Source organism: Xenopus tropicalis, chromosome 4, assembly GCF_000004195.4.
Source record: "Xenopus tropicalis strain Nigerian chromosome 4, UCB_Xtro_10.0, whole genome shotgun sequence".
NCBI classification, from domain to species: Eukaryota; Metazoa; Chordata; class Amphibia; order Anura; family Pipidae; genus Xenopus; species Xenopus tropicalis.
Window position 1 is genome coordinate 137164509 of NC_030680.2, and position 21941 is coordinate 137186449.

At 42.3% G+C, this 21941-nt stretch overlaps 1 protein-coding gene across 2 annotated transcripts in view; it reads right to left on the bottom strand.

Moving 5' to 3' along the window:
- Positions 1–4916: 4916 nt before the first annotated feature.
- The window catches only part of gpr22l (G protein-coupled receptor 22 like), a 163655-nt gene continuing 146630 nt past the window's right edge, over positions 4917–21941 (bottom strand). For both annotated transcript variants that reach the window (XM_004914098.4, XM_031901182.1), the window contains one exon: positions 4917–9015. In XM_004914098.4, the coding sequence (XP_004914155.1) occupies positions 7670–8962 (1293 nt within the window). In that variant the 5' untranslated portion in view covers positions 8963–9015 and the 3' untranslated portion in view covers positions 4917–7669. The remainder of the gene's footprint in view (positions 9016–21941) is intronic.

Below are 21941 nucleotides of genomic sequence, written 5' to 3' on the forward strand. Positions count from 1 at the left end.
TATATATACAGTATAGTGTGCCATTTATATTCTATATATACAGTATAGTGTGCCATTTATATTCTAAATATACAGTATATTGTGCCATTTATATTCTATATATACAGTATAGTGTGCCATTTATATTCTATATATACAGTATAGTGTGCCATTTATATTCTATATATACAGTATAGTGTGCCATTTATATTCTATATATACAGTATAGTGTGACATTTATATTCTATATATACAGTATAGTGTGCCATTTATATTCTATATATACAGTATAGTGTGCCATTTATATTCTATATATACAGTATAGTGTGCCATTTATATTCTATATATACAGTATATTGTGCCATTTATATTCTATATATACAGTATAGTGTGACATTTATATTGTATATATACAGTATAGTGTGCCATTTATATTCTATATATATATACAGTATAGTGTGCCATTTATATTCTATATATACAGTATAGTGTGCCATTTATATTCTATATATATATACAGTATAGTGTGCCATTTATATTCTATATATACAGTATAGTGTGCCATTTATATTCTATATATACAGTATAGTGTGCCATTTATATTCTATATATACAGTATAGTGTGCCATTTATATTCTATATATACAGTATAGTGTGCCATTTATATTCTATATATACAGTATAGTGTGCCATTTATATTCTATATATACAGTATAGTGTGCCATTTATATTGTATATATACAGTATAGTGTGCCATTTATATTGTATATATACAGTATAGTGTGACATTTATATTGTATATATACAGTATAGTGTGCCATTTATATTCTATATATACAGTATAGTGTGCCATTTATATTCTATATATACAGTATAGTGTGCCATTTATATTCTATATATACAGTATAGTGTGAGTGGGTCCCTAAGTCCCATTTTGGAACACAGAGAAGGAACCTCTCAGCCCACTTGGGGTATATTCAGACAACCAATAGGATGAGGGCAGGAGGTGAGGACGGCATGGGTGCTCCGGGGTACAATTTGTCTTCAACAGTGTCCTTCTTCTTTATCCATGAGTGAAGTCATGACTGGTGGCCAAAAGCTCTTGTATAAAACCCCTTGTACCTACCCGTATCTGCAACTTACCTACCCGTATCTGCAACTTACCTACCCGTATCTGCAATTACCTACCCGTATCTGCAACTTACCAACCTGTATCTGCAACCCGTGGCACAATCACATTGAGTCATGTTCTGTCACCGCAGGAACCGCGTGCGTCACGGAGCTAAGGGTTATGGCACGCACAGGTTTGATTGGTGTGATTTATCCCATTGAACGTTGTGGAGACAAAATATAGACAATGACAACAAATTGCTTCCCATTATAGTAAATTGCAGTTTCTGTGACTAATACGCAGAAGCCATTATTACCCCTTGTGTTTTTTAAAACCTATAATTACGCACTTTAGATGATATTCCTAGATATATAATGGAGACTCGTCTGTCGCTGGTCCCTGCTGCCATTTATTTTTAAGAAGATTTCTGGGTGGGAAATGCTCTTCCGTGGAGGGCCGAACCCAAGTGGCCCCTCGAGATAAGGTTAAAGTTCACAAGCACCCCCAATAAGGTAAAGCTGGGGCACAGAATACTACACCTGATTTCCCCACAAGGGCAGTCCCATGTCACTTATATTAGTCCAGAGGTCATAATAAGAAGTGTCAGCCTTTGCTTGGTGTTGTTGGACTTGGTGTGGCCTCACAGGGTCTTAAGGTGCCCATACACGGGCCGATTCTGGCTGCTGATATTGGTCCCTTAGACTGACTCGGCAGCTAATCGGCCCGTGTATGGGCACCATCGACGGGCCTGCCCGACCGATATCTGGCCTGAAATCGGGCAGGTTTAAAAATTTCATCGGATCGGGGACCGCATTGGCTTGTTGATGTGGTCCCTAAACTGACTGTACCTATACCCGTCGTTGTAATTTGATCGTTTGGCCCTAGAGCCAAACTACCAAATTGGCCTATTGCCCACCCGTAGGTGGGGATAACGGGAGAAGATCTGCTCGCTTGGCGACCTAGCCAAGCGAGCGGATCTAAGTGTGTATGGCCACCTTTACATGTGGGGTTGGAACTGGTGTGGCCTCAGAGGGTGTCATATGGCACTGGCCAATGTGGGGTTAAGCTTGGGTGGCCTCAGAAGGTGTCACATGGCACTGGCCAATGTGGGGTAAAGATTGGGTGGCCTCAGAAGGTGTCACATGGCACTGGCCAATGTGGGGTAAAGCTTGGGTGGCCTCAGAAGGTGTCACATGGCACTGGCCAATGTGGGGTAAAGCTTGGGTGGCCTCAGAAGGTGTCACATGGCACTGGCCAATGTGGGGTTAAGCTTGGGTGGCCTCAGAAGGTGTCACATGGCACTGGCCAATGTGGGGTAAAGCTTGGGTGGCCTCAGAAGGTGTCACATGGCACTGGCCAATGTGGGGTTAATTTGGCGTGGCCTCAGAGGGTGTCACATGGCACTGGCCTATAGGGGTTGGGCTTGGGGTGGCCTCAGAGGGTGTCACGTGGCACTGGCCTATATAAGGTTTAACTTGGTGTGGCCTGACAGGACACAAAATGGTGCTAGAAATACTGGGTGCTGCTGCCTCCCAGAAAGCCCCAATAACAGGGTGCCATATTATCTTCTCTCTATACCAGACCATGCAGAGCCAGGGCCTGTAACGATAACATTGCATCGACCCTGAAGCTCGGCCTGACGCTAAGGATCCATAACTTGATAGGGTAGAATTATTCCCGGGAGGAATCAGCATATCTGGGGTTAAACGTGATATTCTGCAGGAAGCTAAATACGGCGCCGTTATCCTGATAGCGTTTATCTGCCGACCCGGCGCGGCCGCCGGCCTCCCATTGTGCGCCTTTGTCCCAAAGTGCTCAGGGGATTTTAATGACACAAAGCATCGCAATTTACATACAATTTCATTCTTATCTTTCCGCCCTCGACCATCTCGGTTTTCTGATTTTTTTTTTTTTTTGTTCGTCGCGTCTCAGAGAAGAAAGCGGATTTCTCCTTGGTTTTAATAAATCTGCAAGAGATATTGCTTATTAGCATGGGCTTGGGTGTGAAAGGGAGAAGACGAATGTAATTTAAAAGAACCCAAACAGCTTTTGTCGGTGGTTAACCCTGTTAACTCTGCCGCCATCGAGGTGCAGCAATAGTGGCAGTATGAGAATATGCAGAATAATATACCCCCTACTGTAAATGATAAGGATATTAGCAGTCACTGAGGGGTTCTGTGCCCATATAAAGGCACAAGGCTGCAGGCTGAGTTATACAGGGAACTCTGAGTATCACTCATGTATTATAAGGGATAATGTACCCCCTACTGTAAATGATAAGGATATTAGAAGTCACTGAGGGATTCTGTGCCCATATAAAGGCACAAGGCTGCAGGCTGAGTTATACAGGGAACTCTGAGTATCACTCATGTATTATAAGGGATAATGTACCCCCTACTGTAAATGATAAGGATATTAGCAGTCACTGAGGGGTTCTGTGCCCATATAAAGGCACAAGGCTGCAGGCTGAGTTATACAGGGAACTCTGAGTATCACTCATGTATTATAAGGGATAATGTACCCCCTACTGTAAATGATAAGGATATTAGCAGTCACTGAGGGGTTCTGTGCCCATATAAAGGCACAAGGCTGCAGGCTGAGTTATACAGGGAACTCTGAGTATCACTCATGTATTATAAGGGATAATGTACCCCCTACTGTAAATGATAAGGATATTAGCAGTCACTGAGGGGTTCTGTGCCCATATAAAGGCACAAGGCTGCAGGCTGAGTTATACAGGGAACTCTGAGTATCACTCATGTATTATAAGGGATAATGTACCCCCTACTGTAAATGATAAGGATATTAGCAGTCACTGAGGGGTTCTGTGCCCATATAAAGGCACAAGGCTGCAGGCTGAGTTATACAGGGAACTCTGAGTATCACTCATGTATTATAAGGGATAATGTACCCCCTACTGTAAATGATAAGGATATTAGCAGTCACTGAGGGGTTCTGTGCCCATATAAAGGCACAAGGCTGCAGGCTGAGTTATACAGGGAACTCTGAGTATCACTCATGTATTATAAGGGATAATGTACCCCCTACTGTAAATGATAAGGATATTAGCAGTCACTGAGGGGTTCTGTGCCCATATAAAGGCACAAGGCTGCAGGCTGAGTTATACAGGGAACTCTGAGTATCACTCATGTATTATAAGGGATAATGTACCCCCTACTGTAAATGATAAGGATATTAGCAGTCACTGAGGGGTTCTGTGCCCATATAAAGGCACAAGGCTGCAGGCTGAGTTATACAGGGAACTCTGAGTATCACTCATGTATTATAAGGGATAATGTACCCCCTACTGTAAATGATAAGGATATTAGCAGTCACTGAGGGGTTCTGTGCCCATATAAAGGCACAAGGCTGCAGGCTGAGTTATACAGGGAACTCTGAGTATCACTCATGTATTATAAGGGATAATGTACCCCCTACTGTAAATGATAAGGATATTAGCAGTCACTGAGGGGTTCTGTGACAATTCCAATCACCTTTTATATAGTTATATTAATTTAGTACATGATCTAATGGTTGTTAGAGTGGGCCCTGGATGTCAGGATCTCTGCTGGGCTCTAGGTGGCCAAGTCCAACACTGGCTCTAATGCACTGATGGCCCTTTGCTAATATCATTCTAAAATACCTACCTTGCCGAACCTTTATTTAGACTTTTCATTTTATTTTCCCTTTTTCCCCCATGGGATGCAGCTTACATGAATGACATTTCCCTTTAAGCAAGAGCGACACAACTAGCGCAATGTTCCACTTGATTTCTGCCCAATTTCTTTCCATTTCTGCCCATACAAACAGCCAGGGGGCACAGTGGTGGTGTTTATCTCTTTATTTATGATTCAACAAAAGAAAAGTATTCATCGGAATGTCAGACTTAATCTCTTATATAAAAAATAAAGGTACTGTGACTATTTCAGCACTAAAATACAGTCTGTTGAGGAGCTGGCATTGGTGGGCTGAGGGTAGAACTAGCCAACCCGTTGGAGCTGGGCACGCTGCACCCTTGCTTTTGGAGGCAATATGTATTTCTTTTTAAAAGCCCCACCCCCACTCCATCTCCTTCTTTCATATTCCTATTTACTATTTTATGTACAGACGGGAGCAGCGTAAGGATTATTCTTCTCTATGTTTGCTTTGGGAGGGGAGAGAACCATCATATTAACAAAGTCAAATTCTCTTTCATAAAAGCACATTATAATAATAATACAACTATCTCTTTAAACAACTACAGAGTTCCATAGAACCTAGTATATATGGCATTATATGTGCTGTTTCCCAGCAGGCTCTGCAGTGGACAACTTTGCTCTGGGCAGTACGGTCGCAGGATATTTGTTTGAGCTTATCTTTTTAAAGGAGAAGTAAACATTTTACTTAAGTCAATGTAAAACGAGAGTGCTATTCACTGATCTGTTCCAAGGGTTTGCATTCCCTTTACTAACAGGTACCCTTGATGGAAGATTTGCTAAAACAATACCTCTATCCATTGTAGAATCAAAGTCCCCTATTATTTTGCATTTAGGATAACTGGGAAAATAAGATACAACACATGAACGGGGGCCGGAAATGGGTCGGGCCTGTAAAAACTGGTTTATAAAAGGTTCAGCTCTTATCCGTTTAGTCTAATTCGCTGTAAATGGAAAGATCATTATTATGACTATACATGCTGGTTTTCTAATAGTCAAGAACAACGTCCTGTAATGATTTGCCCAGTGTATCCTTTAACCTTGGGGCCTTGAGTTAATTAGTCTAAGCCCCCCTATCAAGTGCTATTTCAATGTTCTTGCTGAATTCATCTGCTTACGTTTCCCAATGGCTTGTATTTACCCTCCTTAAAAGCTCAGACACCAATTATTTGGGGATTTAACTAACAGCCCTGAGCATTCCCATAGACCTCGATCATATAAAGTTACTTTGGAACGCAAGTGACGATTGGACGCATCTATCAGACCACAGTTCTCTGTTGACGCCTTCAACGCGTCCCGCATTATTGAGTTTTCATGTGCTTTGAACTCTTTGTCCATTTGAAATCAGTTTTTATGGCTCCGTGATGTCTTCAGCGAAACATCAATCTCACTAAAGAGCGTTCTAAACGTCACACAACTTCTATAAACAAAAGGCTTTCTCTAGAACCAGCATTTTACAATTTGGTCCATGGATTTGGACCATCGTTCCCCTAATTGTAAATGAAGGTTTCCTTCCTCTGCGTCTGCATGGATCTGATATATTCCCTGGCAGAGGGGATGTACAAATATATTAGGTAAAAAATAGAAAATATATATATATATTACGCTGCATGGGCTTTTGGAATAATGTCCTATGTTCTACCTAGTTGGCTAGGCCATCACCACCAAAACAAAATGGCTGGACATGTTCACGTTTCTATTCTACAATCTAATCTGCACAGCATGGAATTTACATTTGCTGTCATCGCCACACCCCGAAACAACTTTATACACCAGCTAAAATATCTACTTTGGGTGTTTTTCTCTGGCTTTGACAGGATGGCAAGGTAGGCTGGACTAAGGAGCGCGTGTCTCATAAACAATCATGAAGTTTGCATTGACTTTGCCCTGGGTTTGTCATTGTGACACAATATTGCCGTACTTTATGTCCCCTTGTGCTTCAGTGAAACGACAACAACCGTTTGTTGTGTGACAACGTACATAAATGGCCAGCGGTTAGCTTTGTTCATGGCACACAGGAAACCCTACATGATGAATGGGCATACGGAGGCAGCAGCAGCACTCAATTGATTTCCAATGTCTCGATAAGATTAAAATAGATATATGATATTTTTATCTATTTTCTCTTTTTATAAAGCGGAAGAATACATTAAATAATGTGCAAAAAACTCATTTACAGTTTGTAAAGTGACCCTATATGGCAGGCGACCCACCTTTGTGTCCCTTTGGCTTTTGTTGAACTACCATTAGTGATGGCTGTAGTTCAGCAACAGCCGGGGGAGTAGAAGGCTGCGCGCCCACCTATACCACACGGACCTAATGATTTGGAGCCAAGAGACCAATGCTCTTTGGCAGAAGCCAAGCTGGAAATTTGAAATTACACCCTAATATATACTTTATAGCAAAAAAAGTTCTATTTTTCTCACAGCCCCGACTATATAACAATAGCTGCAGTAAGGAAAGAAAAAAATGATAACGTAGAATTCTATAAAAAATACAAGTTTTGTAATCGGTCTGTTCAAGTTCTGACTCCCTTGCATTTCCTTTGCTTGTATAAAGATTGTTTGCTTGGATACATCCTTGAGACATCATGGCATTCTTCTTGTTAACAGGTGAACCTTCAAACCAAAGGAAAGCCATACAAAGTACGATGGAACTCATTGGATTTGAGTCTGTATAGCGGGCAAGCTTTATCACCTGGATATTATCATCCTAAACAGGATAGGCCAAAGCGAGGCCACAGAGGTAATATGGCAGTGCACCTTAACCATCGATATTTGCGATAAAATAGTTCAACTTGAAAACAAAATTGTGCACTATTATCCTGAGCTATGGCTCAGCTCTACTGTGTGGCTATAACTGGTCAGCCCTGACGTTTGTACGATTATTCCTTGACTGCATCTGTAAGGCATCTGTCCGTCCCATCGCTGCACTCCAGCTTTGACTTCCTTCCTTTCTTGGGTTCGATCCAGGAATTGTGTATAACAGTACCCCCCGGAGCAGGGTCTACCTGCAATACCGAGACCACTCTTTTCTTCATTTTGTTCTTCAGAACGTTACGGAACTTCTGCCGGGTGAAGGCATACAGCAGAGGGTGAAAAATAGTCGTACCGTAGGCCATGGTTATAAAACATATCCGGAGCTTGACGAGGAGGTCACTGGGGCCCAGACAAAGAATGAGAAGGTTGACAATGGAGATAGGAGCCCAACACAGCAAGAAGGTGGTGATAATGATGAGCGACATCCGAAAGACGCGCTTTTGACGTTCTCTGCGGTCGCGGTGTCTTTTCACAGCCCTTCTCAGTGCAATGATGACAGAGACTGAAGCCTGAACCCTCATAGGTGGGTTCTGAGAAACTGCCGGAGGGGCGAGTCTCTTGGTTTCCCCCACTGTGCTTTGGTCCGATGACTTCCTCTTCTTTTTTTTCTTGGTTTTCCGACGTTGACTTCTCTTGAAGTGATTTCCAATCTTTATGTTGAGGGCCTGGAGTATTTTAGAGTAAGTGACCAGCATGACGGCCACCGCTGCAAAGAAGATAGGAATCTGTATAACTAAGTGGTAGTACATTCCCAGCTCAGTGTGATACTCGTTAACACTTACACACAACAAAGTCCGGTTTTGCCACGTGGCCATGTGATCGGGGTCTCCAAAAAACTCAACCTCGAAAAATGGGATAAAGAAAACCATGAGGGAAACAAACCAGACACAGGACAAAAGCAGCACCATCCTGCTGGGGGTAAGGACCCGGTTGGCCGGTCTCACAGAAATATCGTATCTGTCTAGACTGATCACCAGGACGTTGATGGCTGTTGCGATGCTGCTGAAGGTCACACAAGCCTCATGGAAGCAGCACACCAGAGCTATATTTTGCTCAAGCGGGATAAGGATGATGACAATGGTCAGCGGAACACAGATGACACAGATGATGATGTCCAAAATATGCAGGTTCATCGTCACCATGTTGCTCACAGAGTCCACCAGGTTTGATTGCATGCAGTAGAGCACAAGTACTGTCAGGTTGCTGCTAAAGCCCAGTACAATTTCCAGCATGAGGAAGCTTGTGAGGGAAACCTGGAAGCCCAACGGGTATGGGAAGTACCAGCCAGCATCGGAGCTAGATCCATCATTGGTTTCCAAGATGGCGTCGTACATATCTGTCTCCTTGGCTGACACCATCCTGAGGTTGTCTGCATAGTCCTAGTAGTGAGGAATTTATTCAGTGCTTCTCCCTAGGGCACAAACAAACAAGAAATTAAGGTCATTTAAGGAATACTGACACTTTTTATAACAACTATATATTCCATCGTATCACTAGGTTTGCCCATGACTTCTAACTCTCACTACTGCTGATCTTTGTCTGTGAAGGGTCGGAATAATGCTGACATGGAGGCATCATGCATCTTCCACTGCTGTCAGAGGAGGGCACATATGGAAGTAATATTCAGTGGCTTCTCATAATAACTATGAGTTGGTACATCCAACCCAGTGACCACTACTTCTGCAGACTCTAATGTCCATTATTGTTTCATGACCCCCTGCTACTAGTTTTCTATTACGTTAGACTCCATCATGGCCCATACATATATACATGCTGGCTGAGCTTGTGATAATACTTGTCCTTGACTGTGACATCAATTCTACATCTGCATTCTACCCCCGAGGCACATGCAAATAAAGCCACACAGAGCTGTAATTCATTTCTTCTTGGGCGTCATGGCCATACTTCATGGTAAGTATACTAGATAATGCTATTTGCATTCCTTCCCCTAGGGACATGCACTCGTTTCTATTATTTTCCTCTGCTTTTTTTCACACTACTTTCTTATTCCTCCTTTCAATCTGCCCGCCTGTCAGTAAATTTCCTTCTTTCACCCTATCACATGCTGCTCTATTTATTCCCTTCTTATTGCATTCCTTCCCATTCACTTCTCATTCCCTTACAGCAGTCACTATTGGCCAAATACGTGACAAATGTCTCATTATGTGTAGTGCTAGCAGATAATGGCCCTGGTCTGGTGAAGGTAGGTGTCTTTAAAATAAGTGAATTAATATTATTATTATTTATTTATAAAGCGCCAACATATCCCACAGCGCTGTACAATACGTGGGTTTCATACATTGGACATACAAAGTAACATATAAAGCAATCAATAACTGATACAAGAGGTGAAGAGAGCCCTGCCCAAAAGAGCTTACAATCTACAAGGGAATGTAAAATTGATGAAAGTGCTATTCTAAGCAACGCTGTCATTTACAGTTCTTTTTTTTAAGATTCCAAAACATTAAGGGGAATATGTGCTGTTAATGTGAATGAATTTTGTTATAACAGCGCCACCTGCTGGTCAGTTGCCAAATGTGATCCAGTCGAGGAAGTTGTCAGGAGAAAGAATGAAAGGTTGGGATGATGTTCTACTGGTTAAGAAACATATTAGAAACCACATGTCACGGAAGAACATCAGGTGGCGCTGTTGTAACAAAATTCATTCATAGTTACAGTACACATTACCCTTAATAACTTGGAATCTATAATAAAATCTTTAAATAATGAAGTATGTCTATGAAGATTCTCATTCATCCAGGTCATGATATACAGTATCTAGTAGAATTAAGTCTAAAACAACTGGACTTTTCTGAGTTTTTCTTGAAAACATTTCACCACTCATCCAAGTGGCTTCTTCAGTTCAAATGAACTGAAGAAGCCACTTGGATGAGTGGTGAAATGTTTTCAAGAAAAACTCAGAAAAGTCCAGTTGTTTTAGACTTAATTCTACTAGATTAAATAATGAAGGTAAATTGCCAAAGTGCACCTGGGGGTGCCAATAGGAGCTATAATTGGCTACTTAATAGCCCCTATATGGACTGGCACCCTATAGAAGGCTCTGTTCGGCATTATACTTGGTTTTTATGCAACCAAAACTTGCCTCCTTACCAGAAACTCAAAAATAAGCCCCTGCTTTGGGGCCGCAGGGAGCAACATCCAAGGGGTTGGGGAGCAACATGTTGCCCGCGAGCCACTGGTTGGGGAACACTGCCCTATAGGGTCAAGATAATGGTACAATGATCAATATTTTACAAGGGTTGGTTGAAATATTGATTGAGGCTAGCTGCTTGAGTAAAGACCACAACAGACCACGGGTGGGTCTGTGACCTAATCATATGCCATAAGGCTGAGTAATGTCCAACTTGTGACTATCTAGCTGTTGTTGCATTACAACTCCCAGTGTTCCCCCAACATCTGAAGGCTCTATGGGGCTTACCATCGTATGGGATGCACTGATTTATAGAACACAAAGTTGAGAGATAAAACTCATTTTGGATGTTTTGGGACTATGTAATAAAAAGTACCGATAAGTGCTGCCTGCTGACTGGTTGCTATGGGTTACTAGCAGTGGAGAAAATGTTGCCCATTTTATGATAAGAGATGGGCAAATTCTTCTGCTCGCCAGTCCAAATGTCTCATAGCACAATTCTTATCAACACTTGTTGCTTTGGTGCTCGCCGGCACAGCCCAGACAGTGGATCATTCACGGAGGGCAAGCTGTGTGCGCCATCACACGGATTCCTCATTAGCGGCACGTGGACGGAATTCAGAGTATGCCCTGCATGAATAAAAGTGCGAGGCCTACAGGAGGGGATACTGACTGGCTGAATCAGCTCTCTGTGGCTGCGAGTGATCAGTATTCTGCGCGTGGCACTGCCCACTGGTGATTACGGGCTGCAAACGAGATGAAATTCCATCTGGAAAGAGCACGGAATATAAAGTGCAACTGGCACAACTGGCACCGGGGGGGACCATGTGTTGCATGTTGGACATGGAGATGGCATTAATTAGCAGGTGTTAATCAAATGTTCATGTATTAAGGAACAGGGAGATGTGCAACCTGCAACCCTTCAGCTTTCGCTGAGCTACAGTTCCCATCATTACCCCAAGAGCCGACGGCTGGAATACTAAAGATCAACGACAGCTGGAGGGCTGCAGACTGCATATGCCTACGGTATATACTAGAATATTTATAACAATATTATACAATAGGCAGGGGAGTCATTACAGAGAAAGCAGACCCTGCCATTGCAGGGGGGCCCAGGGGTGTGGGGGGCCCAGCGAGGTCCTAATTAATGAGCTATTTCAATATAACGTAGTAGAAAAAGTCAACTTTCCAAATTAAATTTGCAGTGGGGCAACATCTAGTTACACCACTGACAATAGGACAAAGCTCAAAACTGTAAACAAAACTGTGAACATTAAAGTGATATTGTTCCCTTCAATAATAAATACTGGGCAGTGAAAAATAAGCCCCTTTAGCTTTATCTGCACTTTTTAAGTCTCCGGTGAAAACAACCAACCTGAGATTGACTAGGTAATCCAGTCTTTCCAGTTTTCAAGATGTTAGCAGCTGTATAGCGCTAGTGTAATGAAACGGAACAACAGCGCCACCTGCTGTTCAATTAGGTCAACTAGGCACAGTCAGTAATAAGTGATGTGTAAAAATCAAAGTCTTGTAATGCTGCAGCACTGTAATGTTATGTAATAAAAGGCACTAAGTTTGCCCAGAAGCAGTAACCCATAGCAACCAATCAGCAGGTAGAATTAACTGGTCACCTGTTTATTAACAAACATCTTATTGGTTGCTATACTACTGGGCAAACTTTGGGGGTTATGTAATAAAAGGCACTAAAGTTTGCCCAAGAACAGTAACCCACAGCAACCAATCAGCAGGTACAATTTACTGGTCACCTGTTTAGAAGCAAACATCTTATTGGTTGCTATAGGTTACAGCTTCTGGATAAACTTAGTGTCTTTTATTATATATGGGGATTTTCTATCAACTGTGTCCAGTCAGCCAAAATAACAAGCAACTGGCTCTGTTGTATCAATTTCATTATATTAACTGTGTAAAAACTGCTAATATCTTGAAAAAGAACAATCTGAATACTTTTGCATTAATTTAATGAAAAACAATATCTATTTTATACAAGGCACACGTAGGGGAGGGCTAGTATATGGCCTTTGAGAAAACAAACCCTGGCTCCTGAGTTACTTTGGAAAGAGACTTGTAACTTTTTATATTTACGCCACGTGACTATTGATAAGGCAATGTGGCCATGGGGCTCCAGGGCCCGACTTGCCTGCCAGGGGATGTTCTGGTGGTCCCATCAGCCCTTTCTTATTTGCACCACAATCTCTATAGTATTTTCCACCGTCCCCATCTAACTGTTGTGAGAATCTGCCCTGGGTGTTAGGTTCTCCAGTGGCCCCTAGGTGGCGCAATTTGACACTAGGGGCCAAACCTCTATTACAAACTTCTTAGCATCTTAGAACCTGATACCTCCAGCTCATTAGGAGATGTATTTCTAGAGTTCTAGAATATTTTTAGAGTTTTATTATCTGAGATCGGCTTAGTCCATGGCCCTCTCCAAGCAGAGAACCCTGCCCTCTCGCTTTATCTCTATTCAGAGCGTTTTAGGATTAATGGAGACAGCGGCAGGCAAAGGAGAGGCAGATAAGCTCCTGTCTCTCCCCACTCGGCACAATGAAGTCAAATGAAAAGCCTGTCGCTCTATTAGAAAGCCATCATCGCTCGTGGCTGCAATCTGTCATAGCTGCTAATGGAGTACTGATAGGCTCTTGAAGGAGATTCTTGATTTCAGGCAAATGCAAGTTGCTTCCTTCTTCCCTCTTAACATGCTGGAAAAATAAATTACAGTTTTTTAATATTCAGGGTACTCATTATTAGGGCACACGTATCCCCCCACCATATGGAAGGGCTTGTTCATAGCCAATGGGCACATACGCAGCCTTGCCATTACAAGCAATACTATTGCAGTGTATGCCCCTTACCCAGGCTGGCATTACTGTATGACAACCAATGGAGAGCTGGAAAGGCTTATATATTCCCACATTAAAAACACACACTCCTTACAGCAGGAAATTATATACCCCCCCCCCCAGGACAGACACTAAGGTCAGACATGGCATTGTCTCTGCCCAGTGCTGATACCAATATCCCCTTCCCTGATATGGAGCTCCACACTCATTTCTATCCATTTCAGATCATTAGTCCCAAAATATGGGGCCCTAAAAAACACTTTGGTGGGGAGGGGGGGTCGGATACTGTCTAAATCAGGGGTGGGCAAAGTATGGCCCATTGGTCTTTTTAATCCGTCCCGCCGACTCCGCAAGTCTCATCATGCAGAATCGGCGGCCCGGATTCCACTGGAAAGGCTTATATATTCCCACATTAAAAACACACACTCTTTACAGCAGAAGATTATATACCCCCCCCCCCAGGACAGACACTAAGGTCAGACATGGCATTGTTTCTGCCCAGTGCTGATACCAATATCCCCTTCCCTGATATGGAGCTCCACACTCATTTCTATCCATTTCAGATCATTAGTCCCAAAATATGGGGCCCTAAAAAACACTTTGGTGGGGAGGGGGGGGGGGTTGGATACTGTCTAAATCAGGGGTGGGCAAACTACGGCCTGCGGCCACGTTCAGCCCATTGGTCTTTTTAATCCGCCGCACTGACTCCGCAATCTCAACACGTGAGACTTGGCGTCTGGGGACTGATAAGCAGAAACAGCTTAATGCTGGCCTGGCCCGGCCCGTCTGTCAAATGTTTAAAGTCAATGTGGCCCCTGAGCCAAAAAGTAAATATACCCCAACAATGCATTTAGCTAATAGAGGCCTCTGTCAGTTGCACAGATGAGAGCCCACAGCCCACACGGATCAGCCAGCGGCTCAGACCAAACGCTCCCATGGGAGACGAGCAAGCACTGAAACAAATGAAAGTCGCGGCTTCACCGGCACAGACAAATGTCGTCTCCGACCCACACATCCCATGTCAGAGGGGAGACTGGTCACAAGAATCTGACAACTACAGTATAAGATAAATTGCCCAATAATCCAGTGACAGGACAATCAGCTCTCAAGCTCTTTGGTCAATATGGAGGATTCCATACCCCAAGCATTAAATAAAATGAAATAATACACTTTATTGTGTAACAGAATAGCACTCTAAGCAATTTTGCATTCATTTTTGTGGGGTGTTAAGTTCCCCGTTAACTTTAGTGACTTCACACCGGGTGTATTTGACATTAATGGGGTGAGACAAGGGCAGGACTGGCTTTCCCCCACCAGGGGAGATAACCAACCTCACCCTCACCGGAAATGTCTCTTTTTTTTGCAGTAAAGGAACTTGAATTGTTTATGGAGTATAAAGTTTATCTTTGGTGACAGGAAGGATACACTGGGTAGAAGTGCTTAATGGCCTGACTTCAGAGGCTTGAATAATTACAGCCAACCTTGGGCAGCTGCGAGCAAAGAAAGTGAAATGGAAATAAAATGATGGATGGAGGCAGACAAACTCCTGGAATGTATAAATAAATCCACAGCAATTTCGGGATTTGCTATTTATATAAATCTATATACCTATATTAAGCCAAGTGCGGGGACATTCTAGAGCAAACACCTGCACCACATTTATCAGACACCTATGAAATGGGGTTATTGCACTATGGAAAAAGGGAGGTTTCTTTGCTTTGGGGATAGTTCCAAAATATTTATACAAGTAAAACAGTTCTGTCCTTAAAGGAAAACTATACCCCCAGAATGAATACTTAACCAACAGATAGTTTATATCATATTACGTGACCTATTAAAGAATCTCCCCAAACTGGAATATATATATCAGTAAATATTGCCCCTTTACATCCTTTCCCTTGAGCCACAATTTCTCTAGTGAGGAATTTCAATAGCTATATGGTTGCTAGGGTCCAGTTTACCCTAGCAACCAGTGGTTTAAATGAGTGACATAAGGATGAATAGGAGAGGTCTAAATAGAAAGATAAGTAATAAAAAGTGACAACAACATTGTAGCCTCGCAGAGCAATAGTTTTTTTGGCTGCTGCGGGTCAGTGACCCCCCATCTGACAGTTGGAAAGGGGTAGAAGAAAAAGAAGACAATTATTAAACTACAAAAAAAATAAAATGAAGATCACTTGAATAGTTGCAGGGATAGGCCATTCTGTAACATACTAAAAGTTAAATTGAATGTGAACAACTTTTTTAATGGGGGTCTAAATAGAGGAGACTGATGGGGGGAATTGTCAGGGTAACAAATGGGACACCTCCCCCTGTCCCACCGCTGATGTTCTGGCATGCATGGAAACACACTGCTGTGATGGATGACTGACCCCCAGCATGTTTGGGAATTTCTAAAAAAATAAAATCAAGGTGCATCCATTGTATCCCCCACCCTTCTGTTTGTTTTTGCAATGGGGGCAGCAAGGTTTATATGGAGATTGTGGCTCATTTTGTCATTGGCTGCAAGTGGCTACTAAATAAAAAATTAATCAAAAGAGCAGAACATTAACAATACACAGCCAGTGTCGGACTGGGACCCCAGGGGCCCACCAGAAAACCTTAGACTATAGGTTAACTCTCCAAACTATTTTTCCCCCCTTTCCTCACCCAACCACTTTATTCTCTTAGTCTCTTTTATTTACATGCTAGCATCTATTCTCCCATCTATTTCTCCTCTTTGTTCTCATTCAAAAATAGGGAATGACCATGAAGCAGACCTAATGGTCAGGAGCAGAAGGGCCCACTGACACCTGGGCCCACCGGGAGTTTTCCTGGTATCCTGGTGGGCCAGTCCAACACTGTACATAGCCCCCATGTTCTCCTCTTCCCAACATTAACCCCTAGAAACAACTCTGCACCTCACAGCTGTATTAAAAACCCAGAGTTGCCCAGGAACATTGTGCCCCCTGCCCTATGGCCAATCAGTTCCTCTCTAAGGGCACACGATCCTGGTCAGTGCAGGCCATGGAGCAGCGTCCATACGTGGTGAGCCTCAACTGTGGCTCAGACCTGAGTTTTCAGATCAGGAACAGGCTGTGGTGGTGGGGGGTCTCTTTGGTGCAGCTAGAAAGAAGGGAGGGGGGACTATGTTTAGGTTCTGTTCTGCTTTAAACCCTACATGTAAGCAAAGGATACGGTCATCGTGTGATTGGCTGTGGTGGAGTAGAAGCACATGAATTCATATTATACCACCCAACTGTGCCAATGTACAATACTAACACAAATACATACAAAACATATAACAAAAACTATAGCTACATCTTTACTATATTCCATTCAATGTTTAGCACTTTTACCAATGGCCATATCCTACTTTGCTACAAATGGTGTCTTTCTTCCTCCTCTATTGAATCAACTTTCCTCCATGTATGAGGCAACAATTTCAAACTCTGTGCGGAAGCTTCTCTAGAGATCTATTGGAATAATCCTGCCGTGCAGGAGACTCTCTGCGGAGCCTTCTATTAACAACAGCAGCTAACACTGTGTAAAATTGAAATGCTCTCCCTGTGCTGGGATCTAGGTCGGCAGTTTACTCCCAGCCTTGGAAAGACCTAAGTCTTGAACTGGCTGCCCTACTTATTTGCAGAGTACTTTAGTTACATCAGTGAAATCGAAGTTTAGCCAAGATCAAAGTACTACCGTGAACTTATAGGGAGAATTGGCTAAAGCTTTACACAGGATATTATGTTCTGAGCTTCTAAACCAGCCCAAGGCCCCCACAGCCCTTTAGCAGGGAAGATCTGTGCCCCCAAAGATGCCCCAGTAGCCAGCGTTGGACTGGGCCGCCGGGGCACCGTGAAAAAACCCGGTGGGGCATGGCAGCCTAGACCCGAACTCCCCAGGGCGCTCTCCAGATCCGTTGGTCTCCCTCCCTCGATGCGCCACGGTGAGTGGGCGGAGGGGGCCATTGGGAGGTGCAGAGGCCCCTGAGTCAGGTTCACATTTCATGGCAACTCAGAAACAGTGTAATTTGCTTCAGAACTTAATTACCAGTCTTGGAGCATCAGACCTACATTGTCTTGATTTTCTGCTTGACAATTTGTGATGACCCCTAAGCTTAGCTTCCCAACAGCTGCCCAGAGCCCACTGAGCATGTGCAGTGCCACTGACACTTCTAACAAAATCCAAGATGGGGATCTCCTATGCCTTGAAGATCTGGATTATTACTATTGCAGAGAAGCTGAACCTTTAGGCTGGTCCTTTAGTATATACAACACTGCAATTCTAGCACTTCTTCTTTCATTATAATAATGCAACATTCCATTAAATGTTTTGGACCAAGGGGTTGTTTTTTTATTATATTTCTTTGACTTAAATTCCACTTTTTAGAGATAACTGGTCTTTACTCAAGTCAAAAGAGGACCAAGCTGAAAAGGAATAGTAGTTCATACCATAGCAGAACCTTGGTGCTTCCACAGATGTCTGTGGGTTGTGGAATTAAAAAATGAGAGTTTTATGGTATTTTGAGACCAAAGGGACCTTTCCTCAGGGTACCCAAAGTCCCTAGTTTGAATCCCATGTCTACAGGTTGATCAAGGTGCAGAGGAGGAGGAGTAGATACTGTAACACTCTCTGAAGCAATGTTCTTTTATATGTGAACAAGACTCTTGGAACATGTAGAACTGTATAAGTGAGATGGTATTTTGCACATGTATTAGCTCCCTGTTGCACTTTCTGTTGGACACAGGGTATGAACTTTGTATTGTGATCACTTTATAGTTGGGAGTTGAGAGGGAATCCATCTGATATAAAGACTAAGATATTGACAGATATTGTGTTTGAGGAGGTTACTGGATCTCCTAGAATCCTGTTTAAACACATTTGAGCATACCCCTATGGGTAACGCACTTACATTTAGTACAGTGTGACTTTCTAGCTACACACGCATGTGTTATATCTTTATAGTAACACTTCATTCCCCACTAAGGCACACTGTTGCTTATTATAGAAGTGGTATCATTAGATTTTATATTTAAAAGACACAACACATCCCAAGGTTTATGAACTACATGAAATAATCTCTGATTTATTGCTAAAAATGAAAGCTTTAGAAAATCATTTTTTTTCTAGATTACTTCTATTCCAAGCAATGCGGTACAGAATAATGGCCAACAATATATTGGCGCACAAATCTCAAATGTCCAACCCATTTCCCACAATATAAATAAATAAAAGCACTATATCAGCCTCGACCCTGACACTTAATCATTAGCTACAGTTCGAGGACAGACCAAGCAGTAGCTTCTAATGGCTCGGCCGGCAAGAATTGCCACCGGTGATGCACTAGCCTAAGGGTTTTGCTTCTATAAATAAATGGGTTTGAGTGATTGTATGAAATGGAGAAGCAATATGAAAGTCTAACTATATGAGAGATATAAAAACGATGATTACCTGTGATGGGAAATGTGACAGTTAACCTATCTTTATGGGCTCTTGGTCATCTATAAATCCAGGAGGAGTTCTTTACTACTTTCTCTTGATGATGGGAATGGTGTTTAGTTGGTCAGGAAAATGACGTCAGTAGGGTTGCCATTTCCCTTATTTGTAGCTTGCCTAGCCTGAAATGGGCTCTGTGTTCTAAATTTTTTGCCGAGGGGCCATTTAGAAAAGTCAGTTTAATGGTTCATAGACACTACGGTCAGTGTAGGGAGAATATGAATAGTTTGGGTCTATATACCAACCAGCCATTGGCACTACCATGGCCAAAACAGACCTCATTCCCCATTAATAGGTCCTATGTGAGTACCATAGCTCATCCAAAGAAGGAGAATAATTGGTAGTCTTGAACAGGGAATAGCAATGGAGACTGGGGGGGGGGGGGGGGGCAGGAATTTTCTAGATTCTTTTTCTTTTGCTATATTTTCTAGATTCTTTTTCTTGGTCTTTCAAAGGGACATGGTTCAGGCAATAAAGGTTAATTGTAGATGAGCGTCAATGTTCTTCTCAAGAATATTCTATAAAAGTTGTCCTCAAACAAAAGGTAAACTGTATATACACAATGGAATAGAAAGCAAGGTCGTCTAGAAAACCCACACACTACCATCTAAATTACCTACAATACAGTCTACGCACAGTCTTTAGTATAAGAGGCCACCAAAGATCTAGACACAGAAGCAATGACCTTGGCGTTTAGTGGTGTGAAGGTCAATGCTCACTTTTGTAAGGCAGAATTCAGTAGTCAATAGAGCGAGGAATTGGCAGAGTAAAAGGTCAAGAAGATAATTAGACTCTAGTAAAGAAATAGCTAAAACAGAGATATGAGTCATTTGAGGACTTGAAGAGTCGAGAACTGGCAAGAAAGAAGACAATGGCTGGGAATGTAGGGGGGCCCAATGATTTGTGTGCAGCTGGGGGGCAACACAAAGAGAACACAAAGCATCAGTGGGAGTCTGGGTAACTGAATGCATGGCAGAGAAAGAAGGCGGCATTTCTTTCAGGAATTTCCCATAAAAGCCCTAGTATATCTAACACGTGTTACTCTTAGCCTCCATCAAAAGGCAGGAATATAAGGCAACATATCTGCAAAAGAGCCAAACCTTGAATAGAATACGCATTTGTTTCCATTATTATTGTCATCGGCTGCAGCTCTGAATCATGAAAGAAATTAGGCATTTACAAATGACATAGGTAAAGTAAAGAAAATTAGGTTAAAATGGGTCCTGCATAAACATGATTACAATTGTGGCAAACGAGGCTTCACCAGAGCAAGATCACTCATTTCTAATCTCTAGATCAGGGATCCCCAACCTTTCTTACTTGTGAGCCACAGTCAAATATAAAAAGACTTGGGGAGCAACACAAGCACCATAAAAGTTCATGGAGGAGCCAAATAAGGGCTAAGATTGGCTATTAGGTGCCTCTATGCACACTATCAGCTTACAGGGGGCTTTATTTGGTAGGAAATCTTGTTTTTATTCAACCAAAACTTGCCCCCAAGTCAGGAATTCAAAAATAACTCCCTGGTTTGGGGGCACTGAGAGCAACATCCAAGGGGTTGGGGTGCAACATGTTACCCCTGAGCCACTGGTTGGGGATCACTGGCCTAAGCAATACAGCAGCACCCATGGGGCCCCATTTGATGACAGGGCTCCAATGCAAAGCCTAAAACTGGTTTTACTTCCATTTAAAATTTACATTTTGCTTTAAACGGCAAAGATGAATTAACAAACAAGCTCAATGTCTCTGAGGAAGACAAATTCTGGTTAATAGTCCGGGGGTCACGGAGCTGCTCCAATACACTAATCATATGGAGTCTCGTTACTGGTACAAGGAAGCTAAACAGATTTCTAAAAGCCACAGACAGAAGCGTACAGCCCTGGTAACACTGGATTTAAGTGAATAGAGTTACAGGTAGGGGATCAGTCATCCAGAAACCAGTTATCCAGAAAGTTACGAATTACGGAAAAGCCAACTCCCATAGACTCCATTATAAGCACATAGATCTAAATTGTAAAAATGATTTCCCTTTTCTCATTAATAATAAAACAGTACCTGTACTTGATCCCAACTAAGATATAATTACCCCTTATTGGGGGCAGAACAGTCCTATTGGGTTTATTTAATGGTTAAATGATTCCCTTTTCTCTGTAATAATAAAACAGTACCTGTACTTGATCCCAACTAAGATATAATTACCCCTTATTGGGGGCAGAACAGCCCTATTGGGTTTATTTAATGGTTAAATGATTCCCTTTTCTCTGTAATAATAAAACAGTACCTGTACTTGATCCCAACTAAGATATTATTACCCCTTATTGGGGGCAGAACAGCCCTATTGGGTTTATTTAATGGTTAAATGATTCCCTTTTCTCTGTAGTAATAAAACAGTACCTGTACTTGATCCCAACTAAGATATAATTACCCCTTATTGGGGGCAGAACAGTCCTATTGGGTTTATTTAATGGTTAAATGATTCCCTTTTCTCTGTAATAATAAAACAGTACCTGTACTTGATCCCAACTAAGATATAATTACCCCTTATTGGGGGCAGAACAGCCCTATTGGGTTTATTTCATGGTTAAATGATTCCCTTTTCTCTGTAGTAATAAAACAGTACCTGTACTTGATCCCAACTAAGATATAATTACCCCTTATTGGGGGCAGAACAGCCCTATTGGGTTTATTTAATGGTTAAATGATTCCCTTTTCTCTGTAATAATAAAACAGTACCTGTACTTGATCCCAACTAAGATATAATTACCCCTTATTGGGGGCAGAACAGCCCTATTGGGTTTATTTCATGGTTAAATGATTCCCTTTTCTCTGTAATAATAAGACAGTACCTGT